The sequence below is a fragment of the Stigmatopora argus genome, chromosome 17 (assembly GCF_051989625.1).
Source record: "Stigmatopora argus isolate UIUO_Sarg chromosome 17, RoL_Sarg_1.0, whole genome shotgun sequence".
In the NCBI taxonomy this organism is placed as follows: Eukaryota; Metazoa; Chordata; class Actinopteri; order Syngnathiformes; family Syngnathidae; genus Stigmatopora; species Stigmatopora argus.
The window spans coordinates 13,887,169-13,901,670 of record NC_135403.1 but is presented as its reverse complement, the minus strand read 5'-3'; the positions used below and the strand labels follow the sequence as shown (position 1 = coordinate 13,901,670).

The window sequence follows — 14,502 nt, the reverse complement described above, 5'->3', positions numbered from 1 at the left end:
GCCGAACGGACATTTCGCCGAAACGGGATTTGCGCGCTCGCCCTCAGATCGTGTGTGTACATATTTTTCAACCTCGGCCCGCGGGCCAGATACGGCCTGTTACAGATAACATTCATTTAGGAATAACAAGGGCATGTACTGCCCCCCGCTGGACATATTTCTAAATACAAGTACGTACTACACTACAATGTGCTGCCAATTTTTTATATTTTTTATTTTATCCTTGCGTTTAAAGTAGTAGCCATTTGGAGATCACGCAGAACAGTACGTGACAGAAGAAATAGAGAAAATAAAGTAGTAGTAACAGTAAGTACTACAGTCATGAAATTGTAAATCCAGAAATCCTACTCCAGAAAATTTACACCAGCATAAAAAACGTTGAGATTAATCTTTGAATGAAGGTTCTCAGCAAATCATTTTGAATATATATTTCTTAAAATAATGGGAAATTATTTAAATTAAACTAGAAGTAAAAGTGTGTTCCATGGCATTTAGAATTTCACATAAGTCTTTTAGTGTTTTTTTTTCTTCTCAGTGTCAGACATCAATCCCCAGCTTTGATAAATTACACATTGTAGTACGTACTTGTATTTAGAAATATGTCCAGCGGGGGGCAGTACATGCCTTTGTTATTCCTAAATGAATGTTATCTGTAACGGGCCGTATATGGCCCACGGGGCGAGGTTGAAAAACATGTACACACACGATCCGGGGGCGGGGCGAGCGCGCGAATCCCATTTCGGCGAAACGTCCGTTCGGCGATCTGTCCGTCGGCGAAACGTCCGTCGGCGAAACGTCTTTCGGCGAACCGTCCGAGTACCATCGTAAATAGTAAATCCTTGGTACTTACTTGTCAGTCCCAGGAAGTAGTCTGTACTGCTAGCATTCATTTCAATGGAGTTTTGTCAACAAGTTAAACATCCACCGCTAAAGAACAAGGACACTTCACCACAAAAGTACTGCCAAGAAATGAGAACAAAAAAGGCTTGAGAAGTCATGGTAATACCAATCGATATCGCATATTTGACGCGTTAATTATTAGCACAGCTAAAGTTACACTGATCATCACACGCTGAGCGGAAAAAGGCAAACGGACGCACTTGTACAAAGCTTTGGACTGCAGCGGAGCCACCACACGCCATAAAGATAAGAGACTACGTACTGTACAAATGAATTCAACTCGGGACGGGGATCGTTACATATTTTAGAGATCCTGGCCCAGACGCTCGATCTCCTCGATCAGGAAGTCGATGTCCTCGAAGGTGGCGGCCGGGTTGGAGATGACCATGCGGAAGAAGTTGACTTTGTCTCCCTGCGGCTGGTAGCTCACCATGGTGGTCCCGTATTCCATCATACGCGCTTTGATCACCGGCGCCACCTGCCGCCAGCAAAAAAAATGTTCATGTTTTTTTGGGACATTTTGGCATTTGAATCGGTCACCTTATGCAAGCGTTTCTGCTTCTCTTCTTTGTCGTCTATGTGGCGCACTCCGGGAGGGAGGTACCAGAAGCAGACGTTGGTGTGTTGCGGCTAAAAAAGAAAAAATATTATTAGATTAAGGCAATGCTAGCGAGTCAAATTTATTCGTGTAGCACTTTTCTGTGTCTGTATTCTCAGCCTCTTGCTACTGTGACAGTGAATTTCCCGAATACGGGATGAATAAAGTTATCTAATCATGATATAACATGGTGTAAATCAAGGGTGTCAGACTCGGGTTGGTTCGCGGGCCGCTTTAACGTCAACTCGATTTCAGATATAATATTTAGATTTTTTTTATGAATGGATTAAATGAACTGGATTAAAGGGCCTGAATATTCCATTTTTATAGATCTAAAACAATGTTTATTTTAGCTTTTTTTAATATACTTTTAGATTTTACCAAATGATTTTTGAACTAAAAACACAGAAAAAAATGGATTAAAAAATGACAATTATTGATCTAAAAGGGGGAACATCAGGAAATTTAATATACATCCATACTCTTCATTTTAATTTGATCCTAAAACAGAAAGTCCGCACTCATGATTTACTTTCTCGGGCCGCACAAAATGATGCGGCGGGCCAGATTTGGCCCCCGGGCCGCCACTTTGACATCTGTGGTGTAAATAAAAAATACTCCACTAAAAAAAATGAAATAAAAACAATCCTAAAAAAAAATCAAGTGGACCACAGAATTCAAATATCTTTTTTTCTACTTCCAGCGGCCATTTTGCGTGTGGCAATTTCTGTGCTTGCTTTTGTTCTCCTTTAACTCAAGAGGCGGCCATTCATATGCAAATGAGCAACTAATTAATTCACTCTTTTTAGCCAATCATTGGCTAATCTCCACCACAATAAATATTAATCTTGAGGCCTTCAAGTTTGTCTTTTAATTCCCAAAATATTCACTTAGCTTACAAAGAGATTATTTTTAACCATGTCCCACACCTAGTTATTATAAATACTTAACCTGACTATTAGAAAAAAACAAAAGCGTACATACTTTTCCGTCAAAGACCATCTGGTAATCTTCCCTGTCCTTGATCTTATTGTAGAGATACTCGGACAGCTCCAGACACCTGTCGATCTGCGCTTCGAAACCGATGGTACCCTGAAAGGTGAAGGTAGACTTTAAGGGTGAACACGGAGACTAGCGGGTGGGCGGGCCTCACCTTGGCTCTCCACATGAGCCACAGCTTGAAAATGTCAACATGGCGGCCGCACTGCAAGGCCTTGTCGCCCGTGTCGTACGACAGGTCGTAGTGTTTGTCTTGCTGAAACAGGTAGCAGGCGTGCATTTGGTTGCAGTTCTGCATCAGGCCCTGGAGGGGTCGCCACACGACGAAATTAAGCGTGAGTACTTTGGCTTTGGCGCTTACGCGTCGGGAAGAAAATCGGGATGGTTACCTCCTCGCGCACCAGCAGGGCGGAACACTGCAGCGGCACCGACATCATTTTGTGCGGGTTCCACGTCACGGAATTGGCCCTGAGGGTGACAAATAGCGTTAGCTTAGCGGTCAAAGTTAGCCAGAGAAATGATGTAGACCAAGGGTGTCAGACTCAGGTTGGTTCGAGGGGCCGCATTAACGTCAACTCGATTTCATGTGGGCCGGACCATTTTAGATATAATATTTAGATTTTTATTTTTTTTTTATAAATGGATTAAATGAACTGGATCAAAAGCCCTGAATATTCCGTTTTTTATAGATCTAAAACAATGTTTATTTTAGCTTTTTTTCTTTTAATCAACTTCAAAAGGAAACCAAATTTTTCTTTAATTATTTTCCATATTAAAGTGGAAAACAGAAAATATTTTTATATATTTTTAGATTTTACAAAATGATTTTTGAACTAAAAACAGAAAAAAATGGATTAAAAAATTGCAATTATTGATTTAAAAGGGGGAAAATCAGGAAATTGAATATACATCTCTACTCTTCATTTTAATTTGATCCTAAAACAGAAAGTCGGCACTCATGATTTACTTTCCCGGGCCACACAAAATGATGCGGTGGGCCAGATTTGGCCCCCGGGCCACCACTTTGACACCAGTGATGTAGACTTAAAATAAAATTTGCAATTTACATGATATTTCTAAAAATCTAATAAACTTTATTGACTCGCCTTTCAACGCCATCCAGCTTCCACCTGTGTCTCCGGGACATGAGCAGACTTCCTCCCCAAGCACCCTGATAACAATAATCATTTTTAATAAGTGTCAATTAACTCTTGGGTGAATTATCACATTTAATGATGTGAACGTTCCTATATTTTTGGGGATATTCTTTTGTCTTTTCTTTCATTTATTTGACATTTTCTCATTGTTTTCTTGCCAGTTGACTCAGTGGGCGTTATTGACAGAGACAGACGTCCAATCCCAATTGGACGTCAATCGCCGTCGGGACTTACGTCCACGTGCATCCACACGTTGTACTTCTTGCAAATATCGGAGATGGCGACGAGCGGGTCAAAGGCGCCGTAGACGGTGGTCCCCGCCGTGGCGCTGACGAAGAACGGCACGAAACCCTGCGAGGTGGGAGGAGCCACATTTAGGGGGCGGTCACGCTTACGTCACGTGATCACCGGGAGCGCCTCACCTTCTGTTTGGCTTCCAGTATTCTCCGCTCAAGGTCGGCGGGAATCAATTTGCCACTATTGGAAAGAAATTGATTGTTTTATGACTAAAAATATGAATTAGTCGTAATATTAAATTACCTCTGGTCCACTTTGATGCAGATGACGCTCTCGGTGCCGATGCCCAGAGCCGCCGCCCCTTTCTTAATGGAGAAGTGACTCTTAAAAAAAATAAAAATAAGGAACGGTGACGTCATAAGGAAATAAAAATAATAATTCATATCGTAATTGTTGATTTTACATGTTCAGAAGTGAAGGCCACCAGTCTGGGAACGGATGACATTCCTTTCTCTTTGACTTCAGGGAACATCTTAAAGCGGGCCAGCAGCATGGCGTACATGTTGGAAATGGCGCCCCCTGCGGGACAAAAGAAGCATAAGACTTGGCTCTGAAAAAAAAAAATCCACAAATTGGCCTTTAAAATCTTTCATAGACAATGTATCTATTCCAAAGTCATCATTACACAAATCTGAAGAACCAATTAGCTCAATTATCTCCAAATAAATAAATAAAATGTACATTATGTTCATCATATCAATGGAAATTGAGCTGTGAATTTCTACACCCAAACCAAAGAAAATAACACCAGTACATATCCACTCTCCTAGATAAAAAATAGAGCATATAAAGTCATTTGAATTCGACACAATTAGGATCAAAGCAGATGTAAAGACATCTCCTATTGAATTTTGTTCCCTTTCTCATCTGTATGCAAATGAGCGTGAAATTTATACCGGGCGAGAAGATGCCGTCCCCGCGGCCTTCGTGCCAGCCGATGATCTCGCGCATCTTCTTCAGCGTCACGTACTCCATCAGCACGAACACCGGCGCCACCTCGTACGTGAACCTGCCACAAAAAAGCGCGGGTGTTAACGCCCAATGCTAACGTCGTGACAGTTGCTTTAAAATATGATTTTGTCTGACCAGGCTATGATAGAAATGATTTTACATTAAAGTGAGTATGCAGCAGTTTAAAGAAAAAAAATGCATATTAAAAAAATGTTGTATTGGCATCAACAGCCAAAAAGTGTGAATAATAATGAATATTATCAGTTTTCTAATATGGGTTATGTTACACAAGCATTGCTAATAAAGTGAGTTATGATTTTAGTCATGTCAAAATGACATTTTCCAAGTAGAACTAAAAAAATGTATATATTTGATATTTCCAAGTGATTGACAGTGAACATTTGCGGTCACAAAGGAGGTTTAAAAAGCACATTTATACTCATGTATGACCTTTGTAGCTATAATTAATTGGCCACATTTTTTTAGGGGGTGTGCACTTTATCAGGCGAAAGCAGACCCCCGTTAAATGGAGCCACTAGATTTAATTTCACAGCCAATTTTCTCCTTCTTGTTCCCATGGGGACACAAAGAGGAGCGGGAGGGGGCAGAAAATATAAAAGGGGCCAAGGGGGGCTAATTTACTTCTTTTTGTTCATTTGGCAGGAAATGGGGACACTTATCAGCACGCGCATGACAGGAAATGGGATGCAAAATGATTGTGATGATGATGACGGACGGACGGGCGGACCGGACTCACATGTTGGTATTGGCGGTGGATGTCAGCCAATCAGCAGCCAGGCCCACCATGTCCAATCCGGTGGAGAGCTGGTTGAAGTATCTGGGGTGGGCTGAAGGATTAAAAAATGGTTTTCTTCCTTTTTTTTTTTTATCTAAAGAAACTGTCTCTGCATATCTGGTTTTACAGATGGAAATTATTAGAGGAAAAAAACGTCAACAGCATGCAATGAGTTAATTGGGTGTATTTTTGTTTGTATTTATTTTCATTTTATGAACATTTGTCATTGTCAAAAATAAAACATAACAATTGTTTATTTAAAAATGATATAATCATTTATAAACCCAAAAATAGCCACGTACCTTAAGGGTTAGTGGTCTTCAATTTTTTTTTTTTTTTTTAATTAATACTATGAGAAAATTATTAACGTTTTAACAGCTTTCCACTGGAGTGTCTGCTGTCCCAGAAAGGGTTAATCCATCTTAAAATGACATCAAATGATGTTTTATGTTGATACTTCAGCCTGAAAGTATTATATTATTTTTTTTATGTTAGTAGGCCTCAAAAATGGAAAAAGAAAAAAATATGATCCACCAAATTTAGACATGAAGCAACTCTGAAATGATTTTTAAATATAGCAATCATTCCAACAGTATTGATTTGGGCCTTCATGTGGAAAAAAAATAAGTATAACCGATGATTGTTTTTAAAATAACCCCAAAATTGAATGTGTTATTTTCAACTGATTTTTAAGCTTTTTTTTCTGTCGGGATGTATCAAAGTCGAACCTGTTTTGATGGCATACTTGAGGGTGGCCCTGCAACTGATCAAGATGTCGTCCAGCGTGCTGGGTTCGTGCTGCAGGTCCCAATTGTTCAAGTGCAGCAGCTCGCTGGGGTAGTGGAAGTCGATGACTTTGGTTTGACGGTCGAACGACTCCACGATGTACGCCAGTAGGATGTCCACCACCTCCTGGAGAAAACTCAGCGTTTTGGCGTCGCCGTCCGAGGCCGGGAGGAGATCTGACAAACACACACACACACACACACACAATTCGTTTGAATAGAGTCGCTTCGTTTTATTTTTGACGGCAGCGTCGCAGCGGGAGAGAGAAAAAATCAAGGTGACCTTTGCGGCGACGATGCACGAAACCGGCGTTTGTTTTGGCAATTCCACATTAAAATAGCGGGCTTTAAATGTTGAGGAATTCGTTTGTAGAATGAAAAGGCAAAGGGAAAAGTCTCATTTTTGTTGGGGATAATATCCAGGTGAAAATGTGGATTATTTTGGAGTCACGTACCTGTTGAATAGAGGTCGGAAAAGCCTTGGATGTTGGCTTTGGTGCAGTTGCAGCTTTTGTTGCATCCGCAAGTGCCCTCCGCCGCGTCAGGCTGATCTTCTTGCTTGGCGACGGGGGGCTCGACGCCCCCTTTGTCCCCTTCGTTCACGTTCAGGAGCGCTTCAAAAAAAAAAGAGAGAGGAAAAAAAAAACATCGAAACCGATTCGTTCGATCAAAACCAGGGCGAGTTCAATTCCCTACCACATAATTTCGATCCGAGACCTCCGGAGAGTTTTTGGGCCGCCGCTTGGCACCAAGCTCGGGCTAGAAAAGACAAAAAAATAAAGAACAAAAAGACGCGGAAGTTAGAGGAAAAATATCCAAGTGAGACAAAAAAAAAAAAAAACGCGAGAGCACTCACGCGTGTTGGGGCTCCGGTTGCCCGAATTGTCCCCCGCACCGAGGGACCAGAAGCCCGGGGACGCCATCGCTCAGGAGCGCGTCGAGCTGCTGGTGCTCGACGTCGACGGACGCGCGCACATCCACGGACACGCCACAGGAAAAAAAAAATATGGGAGGGGGTTGGATGTGTATAGTGTGCGTGTGGGTAAAAATAAAAGCAATCAGAACGCCTCTCACTTGCAGAATTTAAATGATCACATGTGCACACTCCTTGGAAACGACGTCGTTACACTCTAAAAAAAAACAGAAGGGGATTAGCAAGGAGTCTCCACCCCTAAAAAAACGGAAATAACAGCAGAATGGTGCATTCACTTGCTGGTCATGGCGTCGTGACTCCAAGACGCACATTCACTCATATGTCCTCCAGACGACGCGCGCCGAATGCCAAGCGAGCGTGTGACCGGGTAGGCCGTCTCATAGGGCGGCTAGGAAAGGAGCCTGCCCCGCCCCCTCTGCTGGAGCCCTAAAGTATGGTGGAGTACTTCTTACTCGAGTACATTTTACCATAAACTCTCTTGGCTTCTGTAAAATGTGGAGGAATGACATATTTCAAGCAAATCTGGTTAAAATTCAACATTTAAAAAATATTGGACATCTATCCGAGCTATTTTTTGGATTGCTTTTCCCTATTTTTTCAAACAAATAGAAATCAAAGATGAATTTGTGTTTCTTTTTATTTACAGACCTTTAAATAATAATTTAAAAAAATCTACTATTCACAGTTTGGTCTACAAAGCATTCAGTGATCAGTTTTCTTTGGTACACGTCCATTTTAAGTGGGAGGAGTCAGCAGCGAGGTGAACCCAGGTTTATTCGCGGCTATTCTCCCACTTCAAACGAATTTTCCGTCTACTACCGATAAACTCATTTAATTTCATGGCGGAAGGGTCAATGAAAGAGTTAATCCTGGATATTTTTTTGGGGGAAAATTCAGTCCTTGGCGCGGTACTGTCGGATGAGCTTTCGTCTCTGCGAGGTCTTCCTCAGCAGGTGCCGGAAATCGTACGGGTTGTCGTCGACGCGATTGTCGGCGGGCAATGTTGGAAGCGATCGACTGCAAACAGACAAGAAATAATGACGATACATGACGGCGTTCACTTGATTTTCAGAGTTAAAAATAACAACGTCTTCTGTAAATCAGTGGCTTTCAATGGCGACCAGTCAGTTAGCATTATTTTGGAGAGGATGGGTACACTTAACGAGAGTAGGAGTAGCCACCGGCGTTGTCGCTCTGATGACTTTCCCGTAATGAGCTCGGCTTGAAATCTCCACCTAAACGTACACGCCATCTGCACGTTCATTTATTGGACGGCCTCGGGGATGTTATTTAATTTTATTTTTCTTAGACTCCACGCAAAATTGGAGAAAATGTTTTTCCGATAAGAGTGATGAAATGTTTGCTTTGTTTATTACATTGAGCCGGAAGCTTTTTCTTGTTCAGATGGGTCTTGGAGATGAGAAAACATTGCGCTTTTGAAAGGAAATACCTGGTGTATTTGGCAGTTTTGGACTCGGGTTTGGATTCCTCGGGTGGTCTGGTTTCCGCTTCCTGCCTGGCGTCCGCGGGCGATTGATACGGAACGGTGTTTTCGGGTGACTTCTCTAGGTCGGGCGTGGACCTGCTGGTGGGCAGGGTCTGGTAGTAGTGCTGGTCCACGTCCACCAGCTTACCTGGACTACAAGGCAGTCGCGGTGATTAGAAACAATCGGTTTTGACAACCGTGTGTGTTTTTGGGGGGGCTGAAACCACTAAACCAGCATTTTAATTTCAATAATAACTTTTGTAGTATCCGTCCTCCCATCGTGAATTGTCCACTCTGCCCTCTACGTGACCTACGCGGTACTCGGACGTTTCGTCGAAAGACGTTTGGTCCCCGGACGTTTCGTCGACCGGACGTTTGGTAGAACGGTCGTTTGGTAGAACGGTCGTTTGGTAGAACGGGTTCGCGAGACCCGAGGTTTGATTTACAAGACTTTCATTTGTTTAACCCTAACCCTATACACTCAATGTTAAATAATAGTCATTAAATCCCTATTCACCAAATGTTCAAATTTATCAATTGCATGCGAACCCGTTCTACCAAACATCCAGTCGACCAAACGTCCGGTCGACCAAACGTCCGTTCTACCAAACGTTTGGTCGACCAAACGTCCGGGGACCAAACGTCTTTCGACGAAACGTCCGGTCACGGACCTACGCGGAGAGCGATCGATGAGTTTCACATTTTTAACGGCGAGCATTGATCTTGCAATCGGATTCAAGGACATGAAGAGGGCTGAGCTTTTTTTGTTTTTTTGCTTCTGATGATAATGATGTCTTTTGCCTCCTAATGATCACAGGCATCCGAGTGATTGACGGACAGATCGTGACTGTCGAAGACCCTCGTGGTTTCCGCCGAGCGGCGGGGCGTCGTCGCCGAAATGCACTTACTCTTCTTTCCTGGGCTTGCGTTTGTCATCCTGGACGGAGCGCTGAAAAAGGAGAGTGGACACGTCAGCCGTCGTCACCTGTCGTTTCAACCCGCGCTATCGAGTGGAGGAAATATATGAAGCGTTACGGCTATTTTTAGCCTAAAAACGTTTGCCTTGCAGCTCCTTAAGCTATTTTATCCTAATAGAGTGCCGCTCTGTTGCGTTTGATAATTGCCGCGCCGCCGCTAGACTCCAGTTTGTCCTGGAATTTTACGGCGGAAGGTTTTAGCTTGCTTCTTCTTAATTGTACGGTCTTTTTAGAGTCAATTCCTTATGAAGTCAATGGCTGCCATTGACATTGAAGAAATTAATTGGACTTGACACTTTGGAACAAAGTCGGAATTGTTTAAATCGGTCAATGCGTGCAGACTGAGTAGCAAAAAGTGGACCAAAACATTAGATTTTTTTTGCTGTGTGCAAATTAGCCCTTAAAATAATCAATGGCATTGTTTTCAAAGCATTTTATAAGGCAAAATCGTCCTTTTTTAGAAGACAAATATGCAATTAGTCAGAATTGCTGTATATCTAGGAAGGTCATTCGGGAATCAAATTTATTGAATAATTAAAAAGGGTGGATTTAAAAAAAAATGGTTATAATATAAAACATTGTAATTAAAAAAATATACTTGCATGCCACTCACGTGTATCAACGTGTAGTAAGTAGAGTCTTCAGGCGTGTTGAGGGTCTTTGGCTGCAGGGTTCGACGGGGGGGTCGAGATAGTCTCTTGTCAGCTGCAAAAGGGGGGGGGTGCAAACACTCTTAACCCCGGGGCCTCAACGTCGCTCTGAATTTTCCAACATGTATGACACGCTAAAATAGGGGTGTCCCGATGACATATTTTTGCAAACAATTTTCAGTATTGACCTGATATCTTGGCAATGTGTTGAAATAAAAAAAAGCACATTCGAATGTAAAAGTAGGTTTTTCAGTATAAGAGAAATGATCACTTTTGCATGATGCTAGCTTACCGTTAGCGTCCCATGACAGCTAGCATAACATATTCTTCTGCATTTATCTTGTTGATTTTTAGACCTGTAACAAATGCTATATTTTAGGCCCTAAAAATTTTTGGGGGGGATAAAGTTAGGATTTTAGCAAATGAACGAACATTCCTTTGCTGGCGCCACACGTCCCACTTCAACTGGATTGGACGTCTTAGTGCCATCAGTGAAAGCAAATTAATTAATGGCGATCTCGTTCGTGAGGACAAGCAAATGATGAAATTCATCCAAGACAAGCTGTTCCGCCAGGTGGAAAGCTAACAATATTATTGAAAAGGTCGTTTTGGTGTAGCCGCAAATTAAACCCTCGCTGTAATTGCCACGCCGCGGTGTTGAAGCTTTGACGACCTTTCCCGCGGGGGTGTCGTGGCGGCAGTTTTGATTGCGCAATGATGATGGAGTGGATTATTGCGGACGCCAATATGAAACATTTTAGGGAAGACCTTGGGCCATGTTAGAGGGAAAAGTCAGTAAAGGGCAAGTAGAAGAAATTTGCAGCAAATAAAATGAGCAAAAAGTCATCCAAGAATTAATATTAATATCCTCCTTGAAATATCTCGGTGCTCTTACTGTATTTTCCGGATATTGGCCAGGCCACACTATAATAAATAGTGTGCCTTGTTAGCCTGGAAAACACTGTTAGACCAATTGAAATGTGAGAAATCCTCTCTGATTATTATTAGGTGAAATTTTTGTTGAGCTTACCTCCCCAGAAGGCAATGACTTATTTTTTCGATGACACACGGGATAGAGAATCGCTTTCTGGCAGGCCACTTGACTTTTAGCGGCTCGCCAATCTTATCATAACTCTCTGGACCGCCGCCGCAGATGATATCGTGGCAAAAGGCGTAAATAAAGGCTTCCACTGGCCGGGCTCAAAAATATCTTTGGCGCTACCGGGGAGTGAAATTTAAACACTGGACGCAGGAGCAGGAAATGACTAAGACGGATCTCGGGGGAAGATGGATGAGCTTGGAAACGGAAAATGTTGGAGGTAGAAACATGGGCGAGATGTCCTTTAATAAATTTTAGCCTGGTCCAACTGTGAAATAAGAAAATGATGTCTTACGTGATTTGTGCATCTTGGGAGCGAAGCCGTTGAGCGCCTTCTCCTTGACGAACAAGCCGTTTCTCTCCGGGTTGGCTCGATGGACCTGGATGATCTCGCTCAGTTTCAGCTGCAGGGCCGCGAAGTTGTGAGACGTCTTGGAGATCTGAGGAAGACGGAGGAGGCGGGGTTTGGAAAAGACTTAGTAGTTAGTACATCATGGCTCAGGCAAGTGACCTGTTTGGAGAAAGTCTCCAGCTGTTGGGCTTCTTCCTGCACCTGCTGCTTGCTGGCTTTTATCATCAGGCGCTCCTTGTAGCCTCTGAAATTGCTCTGAATCTTCACCGCGGCTGCTTCTTCTTCTTCCAGTTTCTGATCTTGACAGTCCAAAAGGACTGCCGAGGTATCCAGAACCTCTCCTAATTCCAGTTCCACGTCATTTGGGGATAAACGTTCCTCATCTGATCTCGAATGGTCCTCTCTGACTTCTCCAGTCTTCCCTTCTTCGGAATTTCCAAAGTTGCTCTCGAGGACCGCGGCATCTTCGGCCTCCCCCACGCTTCCATCAGAAGTTTCCTGCTCGTCTAGGTTTCTTTCGGCTTCCTCCTCGAGTCTGGTCCCTACTTTGTCACCTCTTAAGTTATTCTGCAGAACCACGGGAACGTTAGTTCCCTCCTGCCAGTCTCTGTTCTCTTCAGGCGGGACGTCTTCCAACACTCCCATTTCTATTTCTATGTTCTCGTCGTCATCCGGCACCTGCGTGTGATCGCTGTCTTCGTCCTCGTCTGCTTCGTATGTATCTTCATCTTCTTCTTCGGGACTCCTCGCTCCTTCGTCTTGGTCTTCTTCTCGTCCAGGTTCGGCTCCGGCCAAGGTCTTCCGCCGCCGCTTAAACTTCTTCCTTTCCCGGTAACCTCGGAAGCTGCTCTGCAGGACCACGGCGGCTTTGGTTTTCTTTTCTTCCGTTAGTTTTTCGCCTTCGGGAGCTTCGGAAAAATCGGGACCGGTCCGGTCCAGCTCGACTTGCTTCTCCTGGTCGATCTTAAGTGCCGCCTCAGCTTTTTCCCTTTCCCAGGCTTCCCTAAATATGAGAAAAGGTCATGGGACCGTTAAGCTACCCAGCTAATTAGCATCAGAATTCATAAAGCCCGTACCGTTTTCTTTGGAAATTCTTCCTATCCTTGTGCCCTCGGTAGTGCGCCTGAATCTTGCGTGCCGCGTTGTGCTTCTCCTCCACCGACTCCTTGTACTTCTTGGCAAGATAACCTCTACAGACTGACAAAGACGGACAGTCAAAAAACAAGCGTCCCCGTGATCCGTCCAAAAAGTTCTCTTACCGGCTTGAAACTGGAGGACGAACGCTTCCAGCTTTCGTTTTTTATACTCAGAGACACTCTTTCGCACTTTGTAGCCCCTGTAAGCTGGAGAAGAAAAGCGTATGAGACGGCGGCGGTCATCGACGGTACTCGGATGTTTCGTCCCCGGACATTTGGTCGACCGGACGTTTGGTAGAACGGACGTCTGGTAGAACGGACGTTTGGTCGCTGGGTTGTTACTGTTAAAACCAACTCTCAAAATTATAATCAGGAGAGAGCGAGAGAGCGAGAGAGAGAGTTTAATATCTAAATATCTAATATCAAAATATCAACAGTAAACTCTCTGTCATAATTTGACAGCGAGCGAACCCGGAGACCAAACGTCCGTTCTACCAGACGTCTGTTCTACCAAACGTCTGTTCTACCAAACGTCCGGTCAACCAAATGTCCGGGGACCAAACGTCCGGTCGACCAAACGTCCGGTCGACCAAACGTCCGTTCGACCAAACGTCCGTTCTACCAAACGTCCGGTCGAAAAAACGTCCGGTCGACCAAACGTCCGGTCGACCAAACGTCCGTTCTACCAAACGTCCGGTCACGGTCATCGACAATGCACTCCCGACTAACCGGACTGCAGCACCACGGCGCTATGTTGTCGCTCCTTCAAGAGCCGCCGGTAGCGTCTGGAACCAAGCCAGCCTCGTACGCAAGCCTGGAGTAACACGATGCGCTGCGTAGCCTGTTGCACCATCAGATTCAGATGTTCCACGTGGTAGTACTTGAGGAACACCTGGACAAAGAACATTGACATTCCACTCGATGAATACAAACGCCCAGACTTGGTCCTACCTTTGTCTTCCCCATGGCCCAATTGTCCAGCTTGGCTTTCGCCAGGATGCCGGCGCACGCCTCCGGCGTCACTGCGGGTTCTTCGTCGGCGCGGAACGCCACGATGTGATACCTGGAAGCACCGTTTGTCAGCCGGACGCGGACCGGCGCCGTGCTCGCTCCGGAATCGTCATCACCTCTTGAGGAAATTGGCAAAGGGGACGCGGTGCGAGTAGCCCTGTCGGCGGATCTTAGCCGTCTCGAGGATCCCGGTATATCGCAACTGGACCAGAACCTTCTCCCGGTCGAACCTGTGAGGTTGCCTGTCGTTGTTGGGTTTGATGCAGCGTACAAAGTGGGGTTGACCCGACACCATCTTGGAGAGGAGATCCATGAGGGAGTACTAGAAGAACATTTAGTGGACCATTTTAACGCATTCTGAATGTTCAGAGCGT

At 44.2% G+C, this 14,502-nt stretch overlaps 2 protein-coding genes across 3 annotated transcripts in view; both read right to left on the bottom strand.

Moving 5' to 3' along the window:
• Positions 1–783: 783 nt before the first annotated feature.
• Positions 784–7,888, bottom strand: gad2 (glutamate decarboxylase 2). 2 transcript variants are annotated; one of them, XM_077624161.1, is made up of 17 exons: positions 7,693–7,886; positions 7,340–7,611; positions 7,180–7,242; positions 6,939–7,097; positions 6,427–6,660; positions 5,660–5,750; positions 4,848–4,960; positions 4,355–4,470; positions 4,195–4,274; positions 4,077–4,131; positions 3,889–4,005; positions 3,604–3,668; positions 2,887–2,965; positions 2,652–2,801; positions 2,483–2,590; positions 1,441–1,530; positions 784–1,378 (listed from the first exon to the last, which is right to left on the bottom strand). In XM_077624161.1, the coding sequence occupies exons 2-17, from the start codon at positions 7,404–7,406 to the stop codon at positions 1,205–1,207; spliced, it is 1,761 nt and encodes a 586-aa protein (XP_077480287.1). In that variant the 5' UTR covers positions 7,407–7,611; positions 7,693–7,886; the 3' UTR covers positions 784–1,204. The 2 variants fall into 2 exon arrangements, with proteins under 2 accessions (XP_077480287.1, XP_077480288.1); XM_077624162.1 differs by having other exon boundaries at positions 785–959; positions 1,200–1,378; positions 7,340–7,888.
• Positions 7,889–8,036: 148 nt separating this feature from the next.
• The window catches only part of myo3a (myosin IIIA), a 32,591-nt gene continuing 26,125 nt past the window's right edge, over positions 8,037–14,502 (bottom strand). Inside the window, exons 26-36 of the mRNA XM_077624160.1 lie at positions 14,245–14,450; positions 14,069–14,180; positions 13,847–14,009; positions 13,241–13,324; positions 13,058–13,178; positions 12,141–12,984; positions 11,925–12,069; positions 10,494–10,585; positions 9,812–9,852; positions 8,868–9,056; positions 8,037–8,434 (exon numbers count right to left, since the gene is read on the bottom strand). Coding sequence (XP_077480286.1) covers positions 8,311–8,434; positions 8,868–9,056; positions 9,812–9,852; positions 10,494–10,585; positions 11,925–12,069; positions 12,141–12,984; positions 13,058–13,178; positions 13,241–13,324; positions 13,847–14,009; positions 14,069–14,180; positions 14,245–14,450 — 2,121 coding nt within the window. The 3' untranslated portion in view covers positions 8,037–8,310. The remainder of the gene's footprint in view (positions 8,435–8,867; positions 9,057–9,811; positions 9,853–10,493; positions 10,586–11,924; positions 12,070–12,140; positions 12,985–13,057; positions 13,179–13,240; positions 13,325–13,846; positions 14,010–14,068; positions 14,181–14,244; positions 14,451–14,502) is intronic.